Source organism: Anolis carolinensis, chromosome 4 (genome assembly GCF_035594765.1).
Source record: "Anolis carolinensis isolate JA03-04 chromosome 4, rAnoCar3.1.pri, whole genome shotgun sequence".
NCBI classification, from domain to species: Eukaryota; Metazoa; Chordata; class Lepidosauria; order Squamata; family Dactyloidae; genus Anolis; species Anolis carolinensis.
Window position 1 is genome coordinate 132,630,556 of NC_085844.1, and position 25,010 is coordinate 132,655,565.

A 25,010-nucleotide genomic window follows, 5' to 3' on the forward strand; every position below is an offset into this window, starting at 1 on the left:
TGCTGCTCCTCAAGGCCTTCAGGAGCTGAAAAAAAATGACACCCCCTCCCCAAAGCTTTTGTTTTGCTTTAAAGGCAACAAGATAATTCATGGCCTATTAAAAAAAAACTTCATGGGGTTACATGTAGCCTACATGCAACATTATGTTGACCCTGACCTGTATGTCTGTACCAAGCCAACACATGCAAAAAGCCATGTACTCAGCAATCTTTCCCAAAGCCTTTTGGTCCTTCAGATCTCTGGAGGTGTCAGTGTGGAGAGCAAAAAAAACCCAAAAACCGAATTGTGTCCTATATTATTGAATGGTGGTGTTCATTTTGCCATTTTATGTACAGGACATGATGATCCGTGGTTGGTGGAAATCATATATCTGAAATGGCAAATCTTGAGAGTTCACTATATATTGCTCCCTGAATAAGAAAAGAGCTTGCAAGACTGTGAATCTGGAAAAACAATAATAAGTAAATACAGTAGAGTCTCACTTATCCAACACTCGCTTATCCAATGTTCTGGATTATCCAACGCATTTTTGTAGTCAATGTTTTCAATACATCGTGATATTTTGGTGCTAAATTCGTAAATTACTACATAGCATTATTGCGTATTGAACTACTTTTTCTGTCAAATTTGTTGTATCACATGATGTTTTGGTGCTTAATTTGTAAAATCATAACCTAATTTGATGTTTAATAGGCTTTTCCTTAATGCCTCCTTATTATCCAACATATTCGCTTATCCAACATTCTGCCAGCCTGTTTATGTTGGATAAGTGAGACTCTACTATATGTATTAAATTTGGTACTACTAGTATAATGCCCCCTTCCAATTTTGTATCGTATTGTTTAAAAACAGACGATCAATTTAACATTTAGTAACAATTGTTTTACACACTGACATATGTACTTGTATATCATGCCATTCAAAGTAGAAAAAGAAGCAGGCTGGGGCATTACATCTTAATTCTTTTGGAGTTCAAATTATAGTGGAAAAAAGATCCTAAGTGAAATTGATACATTATGATCCCTGTCCTAATTGTAGCCAGGCTCCCATATCCTATCTCATACTAGTTTGAGATTATACCTACAATTTAAGAATACCCCATCAATGACTTAAGATCATTTAACTATCTTTTCAATTACTAGGTGAAGTCACAAAATGTTAATGATCTCCGCTCCCCAATACATATACACATTATTACTTCTTTCTGTATCATTAACCAGAGTTCACTCTTTCCAACAGACAACAGGTCTGAACATGAAATAAAAACAATTACACTTGTGAGAGATAGTAATTCTCTGTAATTAGCAAAGGATAGTCTAAAGTGGGTTATCTCTCTCACACATTTCAATAGGCAAGCTCTATGACCAATGGGAAAAAAGATCTGATTCTTCCTTTTCTCATGAGAGGGCAATCCCACAATCATGCAGACTAATGACCAGCAGATGAAGAATGCTTCCCTTTACAAGTTGAACTGTGCCAATGAAGACAAGAAGAGCAGATGAATAGGGGGGAAAAAACATTAGAGGTATTTAAGAAAGGGTTCAAGGGAACACCTCCACTTCCCTCTGAGAAGGATGAGACCTAGCAGATGGGAGGGTCAGAAATGACTTCTGCTCACTACAGGGAATGACCATCTCAAAATAAGTGTCAATGTTCCTGTAGTGGGTAGAAGACATTCTGTGGCAAAATTCACTCAAGCTAAGTACTGCAGGAGACAGCTGCTCCCTCTGGTTTGCCTGCTAAACAATTGGGCCCTGGTGTAGATCTAAGGCACATGTGCCAAACTCAAGGCCCGTGGGTCGAATATAGCTACCATCTTCTGGATCCCCTTTATTATATCTTGAGGAAGAAAGAGCTCCTCATTCTCCCCAGTTGGTTCAATTCCTCTCCTTGCTTGAAACAGATGTGGGTGAACAGCCCATCACTTAAATCTAAGTGGCAGCTCTTTTGTCATGGAGGTCTGCCACACTGGAAATTGGGATGAGAGAAGCCAAGGCCCTGGCCTCACTTACCCATAATGACATAGTCTAGACACTTTCCCTGGGGTTCACTTGTGCATCTGACTCACCACAGCAATCACAACCTCCTTCCACGCTGCAGCATGGCCCACCTGGGTGTGGATTTCACCTGTGGCAGTTCCCAAGTCATCCTGGGTTGAAGGATGGGACATGGAGTCCCTCATCAAACCCGGGCTGCTTCCTTCCCTCTTCATGGCCTCAGCTCTTCCAGAGGAAAAAAGGTGGAGAGAGGGCTAGAGTGAAGCTTGAAAGAAAGAATTGGAGGAAGAAAGAAGAAAGGATTTTTTGTAGCTAGAAATGGTAGTGAGAAAATGAAGAGAAATGAGAATCTTGGAGAGTAGAGACAGAGAAGAAGCGAACATTAAACCAGGGGATTACGAGACTGGCATTCCACAGAAGGGGGTGAGTTAGTCCTTTCCCCCCATTGGTCAAAGAACTTGTCTGTTGGAGTGAATGTGAGGGACAACTTGCCTGAGGACGTTCTCTGTCCACCACAGGAGAATGAGAAATACTCTGGCATACTTTACGCATTTGTATTGCAATGCATGTATGATCACAAAGAATACATAGTCTAGAAGAGTATCTTCTTAGCATGATGAGTTTTACCTTGTTTTGCAGATTCAGAAAGTTTTTCAAATCTCTGACAGCACTCCTGTTGTTGGATTTCCGCCAATCTGACATCTTTGCTTTTCAACCTAGCTTTATCCAACGCTTTATTTGAACGTTCATAGTCGGAAAGAGCCCGTGTGCGTCTATGTAAGAGATCCTAAAATAATCCGGTTACAGAAGAAAATTAGTTGTTTATTTTAGGACAGAAAATTATTCAATCCAAAACTATATTTTATTTTCTACTTACTATTACTAGCGTATATACCCAACCTTGCCAAGGTTTGCATTTTCTTTCTGGCTCCTTTCTTCCTCCATTTTTTCTATATGCAGTTGAGTCTCACTTATCCAAGACTCGCTTATCCAACATTCTGGATTATCCAACGCATTTTTGTAGTCAATGTTTTCAATATATCGTGATATTTTGGTGCTAAATTCGTAAATACAGTAATTCCTACATACTATTACTCCGCATTGAACTACTTTTTCTGTCAAATTTGTTGTATAACATGATGTTTTGGTGCTTAATTTGTAAAATCATAACCTAATTTGACGTTTAATCTCTCCTTATTATCTATTTATTATTTATTACATCACTTCTACCCCGCCCTTCTCACCCATCAGGGGACTCAGGGCAGCTTACAGTATAACCATACACATTAAAAACAGTTGTCATCAAATTTAAAAATCCATCAAGATTAAAAATTACAATAAAATTAAGAATATCCATTAAAATATACATAATTATACATTTAAATATACATTTAAGGCGCTTTCCATGTTCATGTGGGGTCTGTCAGTAGGTCATATATTCTTATCTCATTTTTGCTGCTACTCATGCTCAAATAACTGGTCCCATAACCACGTTTTTGTCCTCTTTCAGAAAGACAGGAGGGAGGGAACCTGCCTGACTTCAATGGGGAGGGCGTTCCATAGGCGGGGAGCCACCACTGAAAAGGCCCTGTCTCTCGTCCCCGCCAGCCGCACCTGTGAGGCTGACGGGACCACGAGCAGGGCCTCATCTGACGATCTTAAGCTTCGAGGTGGGTCGTAGCGGGAGACACGTTCGGACAGATAAGCTGGGCCGGAACCGTTTAGAGCTTTATAGGCTAAAGCCAGCACCTTGAATTGTGCTCGGTAGCTAATTGGCAGCCAGTGGAGCTGGCGTAACAGAGGAGTAGTACGCTCCCTGTACGCCGCCCCAGTTATTAACCTGGCAGCCTCCCGTTGGACTAATTGAAGCTTCCGAACAGTCTTCAAAGGCAGCCCCACGTAGAGTGCGTTGCAGTAGTCTAAACGAGATGTAACAAGGGCGTGTACCACCGTGGCCAAGTCCGGCTTCCCAAGATATGGTCACAGCTGGCGCACAAGTTTTAATTGTGCGAAGGCTCCCCTAGCCACCGCTAAGACCTGGGGCTCCAGGCTCAACGATGAGTCCAGGATCACCCTCAGACTGCGCACCTGCGCCTTCAGGGGGAGTGTGACCCCATCCAGCACAGGCTGTAACCCAGTACCCTGTTCGGCCTTCCGACTGACCAGGAGGACCTCTGTCTTGTCTGGATTCAATTTCAATTTGTTGGCCCTCATCCAGTCCGACACAGCGGCCAAGCACTGGTTCAGGACCTGGACAGCCTCCTTAGTGACAGGTGGGAAGGAGTGACAGAGCTGGACATCATCTGTGTACAGATGACACCGCACCCCGAAACTCCTGATGATCTCTCCCAGCGGCTTCATGTAGATGTTAAACAACATGGGAGATAACACAGAGCCCTGCAGGACCCCACAAGTCAATGGTTGTGGGGCCGAGCAGGCATCCCCCAATGACACCATCTGGGACCGACCCTCCAGGAATGAGTGGAGCCACTGCAAAACAGTACCTCCAAGTCCCATTCCCACGAGGCGTCCCAGAAGGATACCGTGATCGACGGTATCGAAGGCCGCTGAGAGGTCCAGCAGAACCAGCAGGGACACACTCCCCCGGTCCAGTTCCCGGCGTAGATCATCGACTAAGGCGACCAAGGCTGTCCAACATATTCGCTTATCCAACGTTCTGTCGGCCCGTTTATGTTGGATAAGCGAGACTCTACTGTACCTTCTACCTCTCTTTTCTATTCTTTCCTTCCTTTCTTACTTTCCACCATACACCTTCCCCCCTCTTTCTTTCGTACTCTTCCTTCATGTTTCCTTCTTTTTCTTACTTCCCTTTTCTGTCCTTTCATTCTTTCTTCCCTTATTCCCTTCTCACTTTCATTTTACTTCCTTCATCTCACCATTTCTTGAAAGTCAGTCTCTCAGCCTCAGACCAAGGCACGCACTGTTCCCAGACAGCCCTTTTCAAAATATAAATCTTCATGAAATTGTGGATGTCCCTACTGTGGACTTCAGGGCTGTTTTAGGCTTCATGGTATGGCCATTTTGTTTACCAGTAACTAATCCTTTCTATCTATATACTGCCCTCTCATGGCTGCATCTGAGCACTGTGTACCTACCTACTCATAGGTCAGTAGCTAATCAATTTCTATCTATATATGACCATTTTTTACTTTTTGGGGCCTTTGCCTCCAACAGAGTTGATTCTGTAGTTGAAACTCCATTGTTATTTTAAGTTGGGTAACGAAGGGCATGTGTGTCAGGTGTTGTTCAGAATCATCAAGCCATGTAGGAGCCTTTGAGGTATAAACTAACCAAGAAACACACAGACATATTCTGACGTGTGTGTTTGTGTGTGTGCGTATGTGTGTGTGCACGTGCGCACACACACACACAAATATAATCTAATCAGAAAGCATTCTGAGATGTATCAGAACTACTGAAGAAGGCAAGGGCACTCCTGCGTTCATGATCTGAGGTACATGTGCCATTTTGCATTTGCCATAATTACAGAAATCATTATTGGTGATGTTTACATGAATGAATATAGACAGATATAAGTTTACCGGAAAATATTTCATATACATTCAGCATAAGTTTAGTCATGTGATATACTGTTATAGGACGGCATCTATGTTTGTCAGGACATTATTTGGTGAGCAACCAAAAGTTCAATTTGCTTTTGCCATTTAAAAACAAAAATATTTCAATTTCAAGAAATAGTTCCTTAAATGCTGGAAAGATAATAATAATAACAACAATAATAATAAAATACATCACACAGTCCTAGACACTTGGGAAGCATATCTATCTTGTTTGCTGTGTCATAAAATAATAATAATAATAATAATAATAATAATAATAATAATAATAATAATTTATTTCTTATATGCCACCTCCATCTCCCTGAGGGGACTCGGGGCAGCTCACATAGGAACAAAGCCCTAAAAACAACAGTTGACATATACATAAAATAGGACAAGTTACAACATTAAAATACATAGCAAAAGCCAAACAATTTTAAAAACTTTAAATAACCACATATCAAAGTAGTTAGGCAAGGGAGTGGGGCTGTTTAGGATTACATGGGAGGCGAAGACTTGTGCAACATGAATAGTTGAACCAGAGTGGGGTAAAGTGCTAGGGGCCAGCTGGGCGAACTGGACTGTATGGACAAAGTGTAGCTAACTATTCGAAAGCACATTGAAAAAGTCACGTTTTCAAGCTATTTCAAAATATGGTTAGGGTGGGTGCTAGTCTGATCTCTCTGGGGAGGGAGTTCCAGAGCTGGGGGGCCACCACTGAGAAGGCCCTCTCCCTCATCCCTACCAACCATGTTTCAATGGTGGCAAGAGCGAAAGAAGGGCCTCTCCGAGAGATCTAATAGCCCGTGCTGGTTTATAGGGAGAATTGCGGTCATGAAGATAGGCAGGACCCGAACCGTTTAAGGCTTTGTAGGTCAAGACCTGCACTGATTTATAATAATGATCATATGTGGTATTCCTATTTCAGATCTTTTTCTCATTTTTATGATTTTACTGACTGTTTTTGTATTTTTCACTTGCCCTGAAGCTATTGTCTGTTGATGTTTTTAGTTACCTTAAGCTGTTCTTCTCAAAGCATCAAAGAGCCCTCAGAAAAGTCCTTAGAGAGAACTCACCTTTGCTGCTTCAATATTGTGCATATAGTATCTTAGTAACTCTGATAGTTTCAAATCTTCATCAGAAGAAACACGATTCTCGACTTTCTATGAAGAAAATGACAGAATTACTAGCTGCATTAGTTTTATTTATTTCATGTCAAAAGCACTGCATAATAAATAAATTTAAAAGTGATGAAATAAAGGAAATCACAAGCAGCTAAATAGTTTTAGACCAAAAGCGGGAAACAGTGACCGCATTGTCCGTAACTTTAAACAACTCCTCCTCCGTACATGAAGCAGGACATTGTGGGCAAGCATACATATGCGGAGTTGTTTGTTCTGCTCCACAGTCACACTGCTCCACTCCGCTTCTATTCAGGGACTTCCAATTTGCCCATTCTTGGTTTGCCCCTGGAGGAAGACCCTCATGGGGGGGCATCCAGTTAGAATTGCCAGGTTTAGCTGCTCAGAGGAACACTCTTACTGTTGCTGGAGGAAGATCAAGAGGAGTGGTGGTTCTCATGAAGCCCTTCCTTGATTTGAGTCTAGTGGGAGGAGGCTGATAGTCATGCAGTGAGTGGCTTTCACACTGTTCGACCTTATTTCTCTCACCGTTAGCAGCAACTTCCCGTTGAATGTCAGGAGGGGCAATGCCAGCTAACTTGTAGAGTTTATCAACAGGTGCAGGTTTAAGGCATCCTGTGATTATTCTGCATGTTTTGTTCAGTGCTATGTCCACCTGCTTCGCATGGGCAGACTTGTGCCAGACAGGACAGGCGTACTCTGCAGTTGAGTAAGACAAGGCCAGGGCTGATGTTCTTATTAATTGTGGGTCTGCACCCCATGAGCTGCCAGTAAGTTTCCGCAGAATGTTGTTGCATGCAGCTACTTTGTGCTTGGTGTTCATGCAGTGTTTCCTATATGTTAGTGTTCGATCTAAGGTGACACCAAGGTATTTAGGATGAAAACAGTGTTCGAGCTCTTGGCCTTCCCAAGTAACTTTCAGTTTCCTGTTGGCTTCACGGTTACGTAGGTGGAAAGCACACACTTGTGTCTTGGAAGGGTTAGGCTTCAGGTGGTTCTCTTTGTAGTAGCTGAAGAGATCTTTCAAGGCATTAGTGAGTTGGTTTTCGACTGTTTCAAAATCTTTTGCTTGTGTTGTTAGGCCAAGGTCATCAGCATATATAAAACTCTTTGTGAGTGGTGGTTGTGGCTGATCGTTTGTGAAGACGTTAAGTAAGGTCGGTGCAAGAACGCTGCCTTTGGGTAAAACATTCTTTTGCCTCCTCCATCTACTTTTCCGGCCCTGAAACTCCACATAGAAGCTGAGGTTTTCCAGGAGGGTCAAAGTCAAAGTCCCGGGTGATATGGTAGACTTTATGCAGCATTTTTCTATGTTGCACCGTGTCATAGCTGCATTAGTTACACTATTTAACAAAATTTGAAAAAAAATATGTTCCTGGTTTGAAAGTGTTATTCTTGTTTAATTGTGTGGTACTTACTTTGAAAATTATTGCCAGAGAGATCAGGAAAGCCCCTACACTGTCCTCTTTCTGCAAGGATCTGGGAACTTGGTGGTTTCTGCAGGTTTTCGAGCAGGATTAGTCCTAGGTCCTCTCTGGTTGTTAACTAGGACCCTCCTCTGTGCTTTATCCACTTCCTATCCCTATGATATTCTGTTGCACTAATCTTGTTTAGCGCTTTATTGTTGGCCATGCCCATCCTGAAGCCTGGTCATTGTATTTTGGCCCCGTTGATGGAGCATATTGTAACTGAATTTTAATTTTTGTGGTTGTATTGAATTGTATGTTCTTGTTTTAGGTTTATAATTTTTACTATGTTTAATTTGTTGAAGGGTTCCTTTTTGGCAATTGGATGTTTTGCTATGTTGAAAACCACTCTGAGTCCTTTTGAGGAGATAGGGCGGTATATAAATTAATTTTATTTTACTATTTATTATTGTTGTTATAATCCAGAAACTTTGTTTTTGTGACTGCCACAAATTATGTCAAATTGGTTGAAACTCTAGGAGGTATTCATTAAAAAACTAAAACAAAATGTGCTGTAGGATGTTCCGCAAAAATGAAGTTTATGCAGTTTAATAAACTTTTTCCATGTTTTTAATGACAGATCCATTTATAACCCAGGAACAAAGAATTGTGTAACATACTGTTATATGAATTAACATTTTAAAAATGTGCATGTAGTGAGTGAAACATCTTTTTTAAAGTCACACTTTTTAAAAATGAAGGGGGTAAATTGCACAAAAATAGCCCACTTCAATCTGTCTTTAGGCCTGGTTTTAAAATGAAAACAGCCTCAGCTGCACTGGTTGGTGGCGTAAATTGATGATTAGATAGGACTAGCTGCACTGTTTATCAGTTTTGGTGTTATCAGCCATAGTAACCCTTTTAAATCAATAATCTAATCAGAGTTACAATTAGCTTGAAAATTCCTAGAAAATCAATTCACGGAAGTGGTGATATCTGAGACAATAGCTGACATATTCAATTCTTCACGGTTACATTGGTGAATTGTAAGCACTTAGAAAGGAAGTTCATACAAAAAGTCTGCATGGGTTTCATAAAAATAAACTCAACTATTTAGGGGTGAGATAGAAATCTTTAGTAAATAAAATGAAGTTACCCTGAGTTTTTCAAAGAGTTCAGCAATCTTCAGCAAATACCTGGAGAGAAAGAGGGCAAGAAGACAACATTGACTTTAACTCCCAAAACCTGCAGTCATAAAAACATTATTTCAACAACTGATGTCCTGCAACAATCAAAGCCTGGATGAGATGGCTCTTGAGGTCCCTCCAACTAACATTTGAATGAATGCTCACTCTGTGGCATATGTTTGAACAGAACTATCCTTTTTAAAAGATTGCCAAGTTTTATTGCACAGATGGGAGGATGAAAGAATGAGAACAGGGTACCGAAGCAGAGATCAGAAGAGAGAGAGATGGAATTATAAGAAAGTGTTTTCATTCCATGCTGTGATTAATGGAAGCATGCCACAATCCAACAGATTGGATACAATCTGGGGAATGTATCCAATCTGCTGCTTACATGGCAAAACTTTGTGACATACAGCAATACATTACAATGCACTGTTTCTGAGATGATACCATGCACATCATTTCTGCAAGCAAGATAGGAAAGAACAAAACAAGATAGGAAATAAAAATGGGCAAGGATATAATCGTGAGGAAAACTGATGTTCCAAAATGCAGGGAATAGGTAAAGAACTGCTTACATTTTGTTGTCGAAGGCTTTCATGGCCGGGATCACGGGGTTGTTGTATGTCTTTTGGGCTGTATGGCCATGTTCCAGAAGTAATCTCTCCTGACGGTTCGCCCACATCTATGGCAGGCATCCTCAGAGGCATGCCTCACAGCCTCTGAGGATGCCTGCCATAGATGTGGGCGAACCGTCAGGAGAGAATACTTCTGGAACATGGCCACACAGCCCGAAAGACATACAACAACCCTGCTTACATTTATGATCCAATTAAGTAATACAGGGGACTTTTATGGGATGTTTGTACATATTCTCTGCTTACTATTGACATCATCATAATCATTTGCCAGAATTATTTCTGCACTGTATAGTCAATATACAAAGGAAGAACTTTATATGAGGATAGGTATGAATATAGTGAAATATGAGCAAGGGACTGAGGCAACCTATCGTTGGGGAAATCAAATTTAAGGTGAAGCCAAAGGTAGCAATTAGATAAAAAGGCAATTGAAAATACTGGCAACAAAAGCAATAGGAAATACAGAAACAGGGACAAGGTGGAGCACAATAAATGGAAATAGCAGGAAGCCAACAGAAGTTGCAACGAGACCAAAGAGAAGTTACCAATTTTTATGTTTAATTTTTCCTTAATTTTTAATACTGTTTCCAGTTTTATATTTTGAATGTCAATTTCATGTTTATCAACCTCCTGTACCTCATTACTACTTGACAAAAAAGACATCAGAATTTACATCCAAACCAACTTATTCATTGTACAAAATCTGAGAATTTTGCTAGAGTATTTTGGAAGAAAACTGAAATAATGTGAACTTACTTCTTAAGGTGAGTTGGCTCTTCCTGAGCCAAGCTACTGAAGGAAGCTGAAGTATGTATATAATCTTCTGCAACATCTAATGAAAAAGAATGCATAAATACTTTGGTTCCTTGCAAAGTGAGAAATACTTTTAAGGAAGTGACTTAGCAGATTTTTTAAAAAAGCAAAAATGTACTTTTATGAGATCTTGTCATCTTATCTGCCTTGGCGCATGCTTCCTTGATTCTGTTGTAGTAATTTATGAGAAAAGTCTTTTCCTGTTCAAAGAAATCATCCACCTCCTAGAAAAAAATATTTTAGAGTTATCAGAATACCACAAGTATTGTTTCAGTCCTGGTAGAGACAAACGCTGGCAAATATATGAAATATTGCTTGTAAGTTTGAAGATTTAGGGCAAAGTGGCACATTATATATGCCTGCCACTACTGTTTCAAGTGCGTTTCACAAAGAACCTTCTGGAGGATTGTACCTTCTTTTCCTTTCAGAAAACAGTACAGAATACCATTTTATACTAAATTAATATAACTTTATTTTCATTAATTAAATTAATCACCATTAAACATTTGTGAATAGGCAATACTTCCCAGACTGCAAAATTCAAGTCTATGTTTGCTAGTCACTCTACACTTCTTTTACTCCATTTAAGCCTTTGAGTTTCCTTTGTATTTCCACAATATAAAAACATACATTAAAATTACAAAGAAAAATGAAAACCAAAACTAACAGGCCATGTTGCATCAAAAGCCCCAGTTTACATAAAGTCATGCATGGTTTACACAGTCATGGAAACATATGTTTGTATACTTTTACGTTTTAAATTATATTGTACTGATTTTACTGTAAGCTGCTTTGAGTCTCTTTTTTAGAGAGAAAAGTGAGGTGGTATTATTATTATTATTATTATTGACAGAAATAATAGTGGCACAGAAAAGTATTAGTAGTAAAATACATAATAATTGAAAAAACATTCTTCCAAGATAGGTTCACTTCAGCCCTTTAATCTTCAAACTGGAGGAGAATCAACAGCTTTTAGACCTTTCAAGCTTATTTACCAACAACACATGAGCCCCCGGTGGCCAAGGGGATAAAAGCCTCGTAACTTGAAGGTTGGGTTGCTGACCTGAAAGCTGCCAGGTTCGAATCCCACCCGGGGAGAGTGCGGATGAGCTCCCTCTATCAGCTCCAGCTGCATGCGGGGACATGAGAGAAGCCTCCCACAAGGATGATAAAACATCAAAACATCCGGGCGTCCCCTGGGCAACGTCCTTGCAGACGGCCAATTCTCTCACTCCAGAAGCAACTCCGGTTGCTCCTGACACGAAAAAAAAAAAAAAAACCAACAACACAGTCCATCAAACAGCTACAATTGAGGTGCTATGACATAAAGAGACCACTGGATGGTGATAGCGTATTTTCTGTTTTGAGGTCTTTCTGCTTTTTTGAAAACAGCTCTTTACTTACACTCCACCAATATAGTCCCACATCCTCCTCATAGCTACCAGATTTATATCAGAGCCCGCCTGCTGACATTCAGCTCTTTCTCAAAATCTATCTCCTATTACATCCCTCAAGATCTCATTGTGCATGTGCTCCAAGGCATTTCTTCTTAAACTGTGGGTCCCAACCCCAAATGGGGTCCCCTTAGTAGCTCTTTTTGTTATGTGTGCATATTCAACCCTTATACAGACACTGGACCAAATGGTCATTACAGACACCTGAAAAATAGTATGTAGGACTACAAGAGCATTCTAGAATATTTTAACATTGATTTTAAATTTTTAAAAGTATGATTTTATGAAGATTTTAATTTTTTTAATGTAAGATACATTGAGAATGTACCTAATTTATTCAGAATTTGGTATCTTCTTCAAATAAAAAAATCTAGCAAATAAAAAGAGAACAAATATATATTTTAAATTATCTTCACATGCTCAATTGGAATGGGAATCATGTGGTCCACAAGCCATATGGAGTGCTTTAGGGTCACTTGTGGTCCCTGACCTATTGCCTCCAGATTTAAGAAATATATTCTGCCTTTTTTCCCCTTTAAGCCTGTTCAGAAAAAGAACCTGGTTTGCGATTTTTATTATCTAGGCATATAAAAATATATATGTTCAGGCAACTGAACAATGTAAATGAACATGAAAGAAGACCTAACTTTAGAACAGGTCTTACCTTAACACCAGAGAGCAGAACTTCGTCAGCGCTCTTTACCACGTTTTTGAAAAAGCCGCCAAACATTTCCTTTGTGTTTTTCCTCCGAACACTTAGCTAGGAGAAATAGGACAAAACTGAGCAAAGTAATGTTCTCATTGTTATTATTGTATTATCATTTAAATAAATGGAATAACAATACGGAATACTATTGGACATCTGCTTGAATAAAACACATCCTAGGCTAGAAACCTATACTTTATTGAACAAGCAATATAAAGCAACATATTAGGAGGTACTCCAGCAGGAAATATATTGCTGTAACAGTCTAAGCTATTGTCCATGGGGTGTAGGCTCTACATGGTAACAAAGCTTTGTAGTACATAAACAGAGGTTTCATTATACATTCTGGCAGCTGCATGACATCCTGAGCAAAGAAAATTTCGCAGAAAGTGACACTAAAATCTAAATTGTCATTTTTCCACCTGTTCTTTAGTTTCTGCATACTAGCTTTCAACTCACAGGTGCTAATGGAAAATAGTTTACCAGCATAAACTTTACAAACCTAGTATATTCCACCACAAATTTTTAATGCAATCAAAAACATGCAATCATTGTTAGTCACAGATGGTGGATTCTTAACCATGGATGCTGAATCTACTCTGGATTTCAATTAAACTATAAATTTGCTCTTAAACCCTATCCTCCACTACAGACTCCGAACCTTGGATCACTCCTTGAGAATGTGGATTATAAACTGGAATGAATTTACTGCCAAATAATACTGGAGCCATCAGTCACAACTGTTTGCAAACACCCAATTCCAGCTGATGGAAATCTCTGGAAAGCTAACCATGTACTGCAGCCTTCTTAGTGCTTTTTAACTTCTCAGATGTTGCAACATGAGATAGTGTGTTTGTATTTGTATAGGAGGACTTAAACTTCAGACAGGTTATCATGCCTGGCAAGGTGGCTGGTTGAATAAAGCTTGGCTTGGTGCAATTTTATGTAACCCAACAGTTTAAAAGACAACGTGCCTTACATCCTGATCATATTCAAGGAAGACATGGAAGTTGTGATCTTGGCTAAGAACAGGGTGAGCTGAAATCTGCTGAAGAAAACATTCATGTGAAGATACTGTCTTCTTGAAAACAGCAAGGTATTCCCTGGAATTGAACAAAACACAGAACACATGCATGTGTACATCAGTTAGCACTGAGACTTTAAACATATAACCTAAACTTCTGCAAGTCCCACTGCTAGAAAGCATGAAGGCATTACAAGTTGTATTCTCAAGTATTAAAGCTAATGATACTTGACTGCAATGACAAACAGTATATGAAGTTTTGGATTCAATATAATAGACTTCCATTTCCTTGACCCCAGGAAGCAGGATTCAGAAACTGTTTTGCTCTGATTTATTATTCATTGTAATGATAGCAATAGCAACTAATATTTGTTCAGAATCCCTTCCATGTTCAATTGCAAAAAAAAATCTACACAGATATATTTTGTTAAGATTACCTATAGCAGAGGAAGATATATCACAATCATAGAATAGTAGATAGAAAACTGTTCAATATATGTCCCAGTGGATTTTAAAGGCATTTTTGTTTCATTTGGCATTTGACAGACAATTTTAATTAATTTTTATTACATTTTGAAAATAACAATAAAATCCACCTTAGTGAGTTAGGAAAGTATTGGGGGGGAGAAAGGATGGGGGGTAGGAAGGGTGGTGGTGGTAGAAAGTGAGGGGGAAAGGGGTAATAAGGATAGGGGGTTGGGGTCTTTGTTGATTCTTGACTTCCATTCTTCTCTATAAAGTTGTCATAACTATTTGTATTATTTATGTTGTTGGTATCATTCATTTTTTTGTGTGTGTCGACAGTTGACACTTCTCCTTCATGTTAAGGGCTTTATAATAATAATCTAACTTTTTCTTTCTTCATCCAGTCCTTTACCGGTGTCCAATCTATCCTTTTTTTTGGCTTATTTTGTGTTGATGATAGCAAGAACGATAGGTAGTCCATATTCATTATATCCCATATTTTTTTTATCCATTCTTCCACTTTTGGTATTAATTTCTGTTTCCATAATCTTGCAAGAACTAATCTGGCAGCTGTTGTTAAGTGTGTAAAGATTTTGTCTTCATTCTTTCCCCATTGGTTATTCGTCATGCCCAATAGAAAGAATTCTGGGAGTAGTGGTATTTTTATCTTTAAGACTTTTTGACATTTATCACGGATTTCCCTTCAGTACGGTTTTACCTTCTCACAAGATCACCAGATGTGTAGATACGATCCTTCACCTCTTCCACATTTCCAGCATTTTATCTTCTTGCCTTTGATAAATTTTGATATCCTTTTTGGGGTCAGATGCCACTGATAGAACATTTTCCACCAATTTTCTTTCAATTCATAGGCATATGTATACTTTAATATTTTTCCCCATAAAAGTTCCCATTCCTCTAATAATATAGTTCTTCCTAGATCTCTTGCCCAATTTGTCATGAACTCTTTTATTTGTTCCTTCTCAGTGCTCCATTCCAATAGAAATTTATATATTCTTACAATTTTCCTCTTTCCCTTGTCTAATATTACATCCCATGGTGTTACCTTATCCTCAAATCCCTGAATCTTATCTTTATTGAAACTTTCTTTTAATTGATAATACTGGAGCCAGATTAAATTACCATATTTTAATTTTAATTCTTCCTGTGATTTTAATTTTATTTCCCTTCCTTCTTTTTCTAGTATATCTCTATACGTAGGCCATGTGTTCCAACCCATTTGACTGACAATTTTAATGCGAGCATTTATGTCTTGGTATGATTTTGTTACGTAGTGATTAGCTTTCTTCTTACTCATTTTATTGGCAAAGCAGTATGTCAGATGGACAAAAGTGACTGGCTTGAAGCCATCCAGTGAATTCCATTATTCAATTGAGACTTCCACTTGGGTCTCCCAAAACCCAGTTGAACAACAACACTGCTCATCATACTGCTTCTTGCTACTTTTAACTGCTATTTCATTTGTTAATGTATTTGATTTTGATATGTATATTTTACTTACTTTTATTAACTATACTAAGAGGCTTTTACTCCAAACAGAGGGGCAAATACAAACATTGACTTCAATTAAATGTTTCTATGCTGTTTTAAAACTTTAAAAGTCGGCTTTAACTTTGCATAATTTGTTGGCAAGGGACAATGTTTACATGGGACAGAGAGTCTTTGCCAAGAAATTACTCACGCTTCCAGTTCTTGCTTCATTTTGGAAAACTCCTCTTTTGTCATAGACATTTCTCCTTCTCCGAGTTTATGCATCTTCTCTCTAGGGCCATCAAAATCAGGCTTTTCAGGAGCTGGTGGAATCTTATGGGGAGTAAAAACAAAAATACTAGTAAATGCTATTGAGACAAAAAATGCTGTAGTAATTTCTATCAGAATATTGCTAGACTTCAGTAATTGAACAGCAGAGTACCTGGCACTCTGAGCAGCTACATTAGAAAATGAATGATTAATTTTATTTATTGTCTTCTCCAATATCACAGGTTTTCAGTCTCAAGAGTCAATGTCACACACTGAATCATAGAACTTGAGAGCTAGAAAGAATGCTAAGGGCATAAGCTTTATCATGTAGAAATCCATCCAACCTCAGTTTAAAAACTTTAAAAGAAGGAAAACCCATTAACCTGAGTCTTCTCAGGGAGATAGGGCGGAATACAAATAAAGTTGTTGTTGTTGTTGTTGTTGTTGTTATTTGGGGTGCTCCAGTTCATTTCTTATTTTCAGGACATTCATTTTAACATTTGGTTAGAATTGCCTTTCTTATCATTTGAACCCAAGAATTCATGCCCTAGTTTCTGGAGCCGTAGAAATGAAGCCTTCTCCTTCTTTTACATTCCTTCAGAAATTTAAAGATTTAAGCTGTACTCCTCTCTTCTTCAGCCTAACAATACCCAACTCCCTCAACTATTCCTTACAGAGTATGGCTGCCAGAACTTTTACTATGCTAGTTGGCATGTTCTGGACACATCCCAACCTATCAATATTCTTCTTGAAGTGGCAGTGCAATTTGATAGAAAGTAGACAAGAATTTGTGGTCACCAAGTGTTTTGTCACAAAAGAATGATTACTGAGGTCTTTAGCCTAAGTGGAAAAGAATATTGTATAAGTGAAAGCCATTAAGCACCTCTGAGCTGTCTCAACAAAAAAAGCTGGAAGCAATGTAAAAACAAATAGTAGACTGACCTGAGTATCAGTCTTTACCATACAAAGACAATTGTTTTATAACAGCTTCATTTTCCCAACTGATAAAAGACCCAGATACTGTTAGTAAGGTTTAGGATATGCTAAATATATACTTCCTTTTATCCTTGTAATGGATACTGCTATATGCATAATGATACCTGTGTGTTTAGCCACATATATGAAGCTTATTTTCCTCTATGGATTAAGAAGAGAATTGTCTGCTAGGGAAAAGAGGATGAAGCTTGAATTCTCTATGAAAGCATAATATAAAGTAATGTATACAATATGACTAGATAATAAAAAGTCTATAAAGTATTTCTCCCTGAAGGATTGCATATTTGTATATCAATGACTATACAGAATAATAAAAAGATTAACAGAGCCCCCTTCCACACAGCTGAATAAAATCTCATATTTTCTGCTTTGAATTGAAATATATGGCAGTGTGGACTCAGATATCCCAGTTCAAAACAGATATTGTGGGATTTTCTGCCTTGATATTCTGGGCTATATGGCTGGGTGGAAGGGTCCAGAGAGCCTGCTCATTCTTTCATACCAATATCCAAGATTTAAAAGTGATGAAGTGATGTGCTGGTGCTGTGGGCTTCACAGTGATTCATGAGTTGGAAGCCCAGACAATCAGAATGTGATAAAAATCACTCCAAGCACAAAAAATACTACTCTTAGCCACTCAAAATCTTTTAAGCAAGTTTTGCATATACTCACAATTAGTCCTGCATACTCTTCTGTTTCAATAAATACATCATGTAGCCACTCAAAATCTTCGTGCTGTCTTGTAACTGAGAAATCTGTGCCTTGAAAAGCTGGTAGTGTGGTCTGAAAGAGATCAGCAGCACATTTCATCACATCAATGGCTTACTCATCCTATCATATCTTTATGAATAGCTTTATGCATTTGTTTCTAGGCCTATTTAGCTTAGTACTGACATTTCCAATTCTGGGTCCATGGAGATTTCCCATGATAACTTCCTAGTTTCTTGCCCTTCAGATGTTTTTAAGGAAAACGGTAATTCTGAAATATTATTATTCATTTTCAAGATACATGCATATATGCCAGAAAGCTATTCATTTAAAAAAATAATATTGATATATATCACAACCATTGATATTGCAACTATTAATAAACAGTTAATTTTTTTCTGATTGTTATGTCTATAATCCCTAATTTGCTTTATCTCCTCCCCCCCCCCCCAGTCTATTTTGCTCAAAACACTCATTTAGAGAAGAACATTGGCATTGGCTCCCAGCAGCATGCTTATTTCTTTATGGAATTAAGAGGTATTCTTAGAATATAAAACTAGTAGACAGGTATAGCCCAGCAATTAATTATGAAGCGAACCCAGCTATTCAGAAAATAAATTTTAAAAATTAGCCTGAAATGGTGGATAGCAGGCTGAAGTGGTCTACAAAGTGAATAAATGTATGGGAAGAGAGCTGGAAGGATAAGAAACAAGAGAGCACTTTGCTAGTGTGTTTTTATTAATCTATAGCTTCTTGCAGCATAGATATTGACTTGTCAACAATAGCCACGTATAGCTTCCAATTCTTCTCTCAATTTTGCCATTTTACCTTAGTATGTACTGTGAATTTCACTTTGTCTTTTTCACTGAGGGCATCAGGGATATCAATCTGTAGTGAAGCATCAGTGTTTAGATCAACAGACACAGATCTCATCTGAAATTGAAAAAGAAGAGATTTAAAGGGATTGGACATCTTGCTCCATCTGGTCAGCCCCCTTGCAGATAAGACAGGAATATATAGCTCATGCCTTTACAGTCTATTTGATTCTGCTGAACTACTGGTTTGAACGGTGATCTTTTTCTCTTACTAAACTAACAAATCTAAGACCAGGATCTGAATAATTGGATGGACTATACCTAATGAAATGTAAGAACAAACTGTATTGAAACAAAAGGGTCTTGAAACATCTTAAGGATTTAGTTGGCATACGATTTTGTGGAGTGCAGCCTGCTTCAATGCATACATGGAATATTGATATGATTGCTTATTGCAAAAAAAAAACCCTTGGTTTTTAAATAAAGTGCCTGTGTGCCTTCAAGTAATGTGTTGACTTAAGAGAATCTTATTGAATTCATACAGCCATCTTAAGAAAGAAACAGTACTATACAATACAGCAGACTCCAAGTTAACCACCATCCATGGGTATTGGTAGAGGCTGGATAAAGTTAGTTTCCGGTTGTTTGAAAGTTACTATTAATATTAGCCTAATTAATGCCCCCATACTATACCATACCATAAACTCCATATTAACTTGATATTAATATTGAAATACAATAATTAAAAGCAAATAAAGACAAACTTAATGGAACACAGTTTTACTGTATTATAAAAACCAGTGAATGCAGTATTATTTTATTTTTTCAGTTGCTTTAGAATTCCAGTTGCTTGAGTTCTGGTTAACTGAGAGTCTACTGTATTTGTTGGTTTTGCTGCGAAAGACTAGTATGGCTACTATTTTAGTAAATGAAGTGAATGATCTATCTTATCAATTAAGTGAATGGATGAAATTAAATTACCTGGTGAATGAGTTTTACTGCAGAATCAACAAATTGTGGCTGGGCTAGGCATTCAAGTTATAGCTTCTAGTTACCCGCTATGAAGTCTAGTCCCACCATGTGAATGTGATAATTTTATATGCATTTATCAACAAAACTGATAAAGTAATGTAGCCCACTAATGCTCACTGACATAGGGATAAACTGAAAACTGGGTAGGCTATCTGTCACTTAAGATATGGGCCACTTAAATGTATTAACCCTGAGGGAGCAGGTATATAGATTCATATTTGGTCCCATCTATGATGACTGTTTAATACCGTTCAAAGCTAGTTTCAAACTTGCACAAAAGCATGTGAAAGAAAGCCCTGTGTATTCTGTCGTTTGTGTACTCACCATCCTGGCGTCAAATTGGTTCCAGGATTTCCTATATAATCATTTGCACAGTAAAATCATTTTCTTCAATACTGGTTTGAAACATTAAATGGTCAGTGTAGATGTGGCTTACTAACAAGCACAGCCTGTGGCTCTGAATGCTTGGAGCCATCTTCTCCTGGTTTTTGAGTTGCAACATTTCCAGAACAAGCAATAACTTAGCCACAGTTGTCCATGCCCTAGTAACTTCCTGATTAGAAAATAACAATGCACTCTATATAGGGCTGCCCTTTAAGATTACTTGGAAGTTGCAGTTGTTACAAAATGCAGAAGTTAAACCATACCATTGCTCCTACAATAAAACCCCACAAATACTGGTTGTAAAGGAATTGCATTGTCTGCCAATAGATCTTTGGTCTGAATCCAAAGTTCTGCCACTACACTGGGAAAATGAGCAAGAGGACATTCTTTGTTGTTGCATCCCAGTTATGGATTATGCTGTCCTTGGAGGGACTGTTGAAGGCAACACTGTAGTCATTTCTCTAGACACTGCCCTACTAATTATGCAATACATGAAAATCCATACCCTGTTTCCCCGAAAATAATAAGGCAGGAATGAAGGGGTAGGAGGAAATGGCCATATAAGGAGGTACGAGCAGGCCAGGAACACAGCCGATGGGTTATCACATGGTTTCCCTGAAATCATGTGTTTTGAGAGAAACGAAAGTAATGACATGTAATACTGCACCACAAATATGCACCAATGGTTTGATATGTGGGCGGTCGTAAACTGAACCCACTGAATTGTATAAATAGACACTCGACCCTGTCTGCGGGGTTCTCCCTTTTCAGCATCTAGTTGTGCGTGGGATGAACCTCTGCAGCTGCAGGAAACTTTTAGTAAACTGCTTTCTTTGGAAAAAACCTCCAGTTGTCTGTCTCCTACTTCCACTGCGTCCGCACAGACACACAAGCCGAGAAGAGGGGAAGTCTGGTTTCCGCTACATTTTCTGGTGACCCCGACGTGATTCCACAATAAGACGGGCCAGGAGATCGGAGACGGATCCCGTTGGCGGGACGGTCCCAACTCGGCGGTGGGGGCCAGAGGCAACTACCGTGAGACGAGAAGGGGCCCCTGAATATTGTAAGACCGGCTGCGGTACTTGCCTCTGATGCCAACGCCGGCCGACGGTGGGAGCCGCAACGACAGCGAGGTTCCAAAGAAACCAGGCAGGGAAAAGGATCCAGGGAAAAGTCCAGGGGCGAAGGTTGGTCCGACGTCTACAGCAATCTGGCAAGTATAGTGGTTAAAATGAGACACTAAGGGAACAGCGCCGGGAGGGACACAAAGGTTCCCAGGGAGGTATAAAGGGGTTCTGTCTTGTTATTCCTGACACACACCGTTGAGTGTCCAGGTGCCCAGTCCAAGGCAGTCCCCTCTATTAGGCAGGATGGGAGGCAGTGGGTTCAAATCCACCACCCCATTACAGTGTATGTTAGACAATTTCGGCTCAGTTGCAAGTAGAGCCGTAGAAGGAATTCCCCAGAGAACAAGACTTGTGAGGGTGCCCCAAGACCAAGTCGTGCAGGACTCATGAGGAGTCGCAACTCCCGGGGAAAGGAAAAAAAAAAAACTGTTTGATTTCTTTGTTATGTGTGGGGAATAATGAGTTTCAAGTTCTGCATGTTTCGTGGTAATATTGAAGTGAAAATGAAAAATGAGTCTATAGATTTACACAAAAAATGTTGAGCACAAATATCTAGAAATGTTTTATTACGGTTGAAAAAATCTGATCCGAAGAGGGTCTGTCTGTGTTAGTTTGCTTTTGCTGACAAGCTGCAGAGAGGCGAGAAAAAGGGAGGGAGTTAAAGTGGTGTTGAGGCTCAGAAAGTTTTTTTTTTTCCTTGTTATTTCTGAGGAACAAAGGCTGTTTTCTTAAAAAGTTTTCCTTTGCACCTGGGCCTCATGCCAAAAAGATAGTGGGAAAATCTTGGCAACAGTTCAAGGTAAAAACTCCCTGTTATTCTTGTTAAAACTCAGGCGAAATGCCCAGAGAAAGATAATGGAATTCCAGTGGACAGCCAAGGTCAATGAAAGCCGCTGTAAAAATGTAATGTGAATTTAATATGAAAAAAAGAAAGAAAGAAAATGATGATGTAAATGTGTGTATATATATATATATATTGGGGTTCTGTCTTTCACCTGGATCTTAAATCCTTGCTTTTGGACTTATTTTGGGACAACTGGGTGAGAATGTTTCATGAGCTGAGATAGAGTGTGTGACTTTATCTAAACAACTAACCACTAATCAGAATTCCTGTGGACCTTGTGTGAATGAGATGTATGTGTTGAATTCAAAATGCATAAAGAGTTATAAACAATGTTAGTAGATTTGTTCAGAAGCAATTCGGAAGCTGTAGATATTTTTTTTTGGAAAAAAAAAATGGTCTTAGGCTTGAAAAAAAAAAATCCTTGTTTTGAAAGAACAATGCTTCAGTGTTTTTAGAGAACATGGTGCTACAGACTTTAAACCCCTTACAGGTTATAGGGAAATGTTGGAGGTTCTTTTTTTTTTTGCAGCACTTTGGAATACAAGGAGAGGAGTTATTGGTTGTAGAGACTTTGTATGGAAAACTGTCACAAGTTGGCAGTGCAAGAAAAATATATATATATATATTTGTTTTTGAAAAAAAAAATTTGACCCCATATTCCTGACACAGAAGGATTAAGAACTGACATTGATTTTTAAATTTTTGATTGACATTTTATTCAAAAAGGGAGCTAGTGCCCAAGTGATAAAAAGTTATCCTTTTGAGAACCAAAGACATGATATAATTGGCTACGTCTCATGTTGCTTCATAATAATTTTGTGAGATTTGGATTCTGGACTTTGTGATTTTGGCCCAACTCTTTCTAAAGGTTACGGAAAGGAAGGACTAGGACTTTTGTAAACGGGACATTAGATCATGCAAATAGGGGCATTTTTTTCCATCGCCCCCAGCCTGGATTTTGCCAGATTTGAGAAGCGGCAGGAGGCTTTTCAACGTGTGTTACTAACAAATTTTGAGCTGTTCAACGAGTCGGTGTAAAAGGGGAATTGAGTAAGTTTAACACTGCAGCAGGACTGGAGTGGAAGATTGCATTGCAGCAAGTGGATACACGATTGTTAAATCGTTTGCGGAAAGGAAAAGAAAAAGATGTGGAGAAGAAAGATTTTGTTGGATTTCAAGACAGATGAGTGTGTTGTCAAAGGCACAACCTCTGAGGAGGCCTGCCTTGGATGTGAGCGAAACGACTAGAGAGAGTGCTTCAAGAGCCATACAGCCTGGAAGGATGAGTATTTCCCTCCCCTTCTTTTCCCTCTCATTGTTTTTTGCTACAGGTCCTGAACTCCTGTATGGGATAAACCCAGAAGTCTATGAGACAAGTTTATTGAGAGGCCTGGGAGGGCCTATAGGTGTTGCTGAGTGCTAAGGCTGTGATGGAGTGTGGCATAAGGCTGGAGGCTGTAAGGGCTGACCAACTCAACAACATACAATTTTCTATTTTGACCCAACTCTCCTGGATAGGACCTTTTGTAATGGGACATTGCAAATAATTCGGATTTTTGACGGATTTGAGAGACAATGAGGGACTTTTTCATATGCCATCTAACAACCTTGCTTTTTAAGCCAAAAGGAGGATATAGCACGGAGGCAATGTGACAAAGAATAAAATAAGTTAACCATTGCAGCAGGACCAGAGTAAAAAGGATTACTGCAGATCGCGAAAGAAGGCCCATGGAGGAATCATTTCTCAAGAGGCCATGGAGGGGTCGTTTGGGAGCTGAATAGTGGCCTACCTGCCTCACCCGTGGAGAGACAAGGGATTTCAACAAGATTGGCTGAGACAAAAGTGATGCCGAACAGGATGATCGACAGATGGGTAATCCGTTCCCCCTCCCCCATTCTCTCTCACTGTCTTCCTGCTTTCTTTTTCAGCTTTTTGGACTCCTGTTCCTAAATTGGAGATCCATAAGGCATTGTTACTGAGAGGCCTGTTTTCCAAAATGGAGATCCATAAGGCATTATTACTGGAAGGCCTGTTTTGGAATCAAAAACCCGTAGGAGTTTAAGTCTACCCCACGCCACACATACTGGGTATAACAGCTAAAGCCCTGTGAGAGATGGAGATTTTCTTTACAGACTTTTCTTTACACAGAGACAATTCTTAGAGACTAGAGACTTGATTGGACAAAGAGACTTTCTTCAAATTAACTGAACATTATTCCTTTGATCAAGGAAGAGGAAACACACCCCCAGTTTGACTTTATGCCAAAGACTGAAAAGACCTGAAAGTTGGACATGTATGTGAATGGCCACCTCTGGCCATAGCAACAAATCCATCATCGGAAGAAGCCAAATGACTGGGCTAGATCAGAATTCTACTGTGGACTATGTCCTTTCTAAAACCTGATTAATATTTTTAATCCTCATGTGTTGTTTACCTCTGGTGATGAAACTATGTACAAATGCTATTCTGCGCTCATTTTCCACTGAAAAGATAGCTTGGCTGCAAGCTAGAAGGGATTGGAGGGACCCATAAGTCTGCTCATTTAGTTTGCTTCAGCTTTTGTATACACGCTTCGCCAAAAAAAAAAAAAAAAAAAAATGGGGGAATAAGGCAGGAATGAAGGGGTAGGAGGAAATGGCCATATAAGGAGGTACGAGCAGGCCAGGAACACAGCCGATGGGTTATCACATGGTTTCCCTGAAATCATGTGTTTTGAGAGAAACGAAAGTAATGACATGTAATACTGCACCACAAATATGCACCAATGGTTTGATATGTGGGCGGTCGTAAACTGAACCCACTGAATTGTATAAATAGACACTCGACCCTGTCTGCGGGGTTCTCCCTTTTCAGCATCTAGTTGTGCGTGGGATGAACCTCTGCAGCTGCAGGAAACTTTTAGTAAACTGCTTTCTTTGGAAAAAAC

General features: G+C 39.1%; 1 protein-coding gene across 1 annotated transcript in view; it reads right to left on the bottom strand.

Annotated features, from left to right (window-relative positions):
* snx5 (sorting nexin 5) overlaps positions 1-25,010 on the bottom strand; it is a 32,257-nt gene that overhangs the window by 2,441 nt on the left and 4,806 nt on the right. The window contains exons 2-11 of the mRNA XM_003219882.3: positions 18,710-18,814; positions 17,846-17,956; positions 16,119-16,240; positions 13,907-14,030; positions 12,886-12,981; positions 10,886-10,991; positions 10,711-10,786; positions 9,283-9,322; positions 6,655-6,741; positions 2,625-2,784 (exon numbers count right to left, since the gene is read on the bottom strand). Coding sequence (XP_003219930.2) covers positions 2,625-2,784; positions 6,655-6,741; positions 9,283-9,322; positions 10,711-10,786; positions 10,886-10,991; positions 12,886-12,981; positions 13,907-14,030; positions 16,119-16,240; positions 17,846-17,956; positions 18,710-18,814 — 1,027 coding nt within the window. The remainder of the gene's footprint in view (positions 1-2,624; positions 2,785-6,654; positions 6,742-9,282; positions 9,323-10,710; positions 10,787-10,885; positions 10,992-12,885; positions 12,982-13,906; positions 14,031-16,118; positions 16,241-17,845; positions 17,957-18,709; positions 18,815-25,010) is intronic.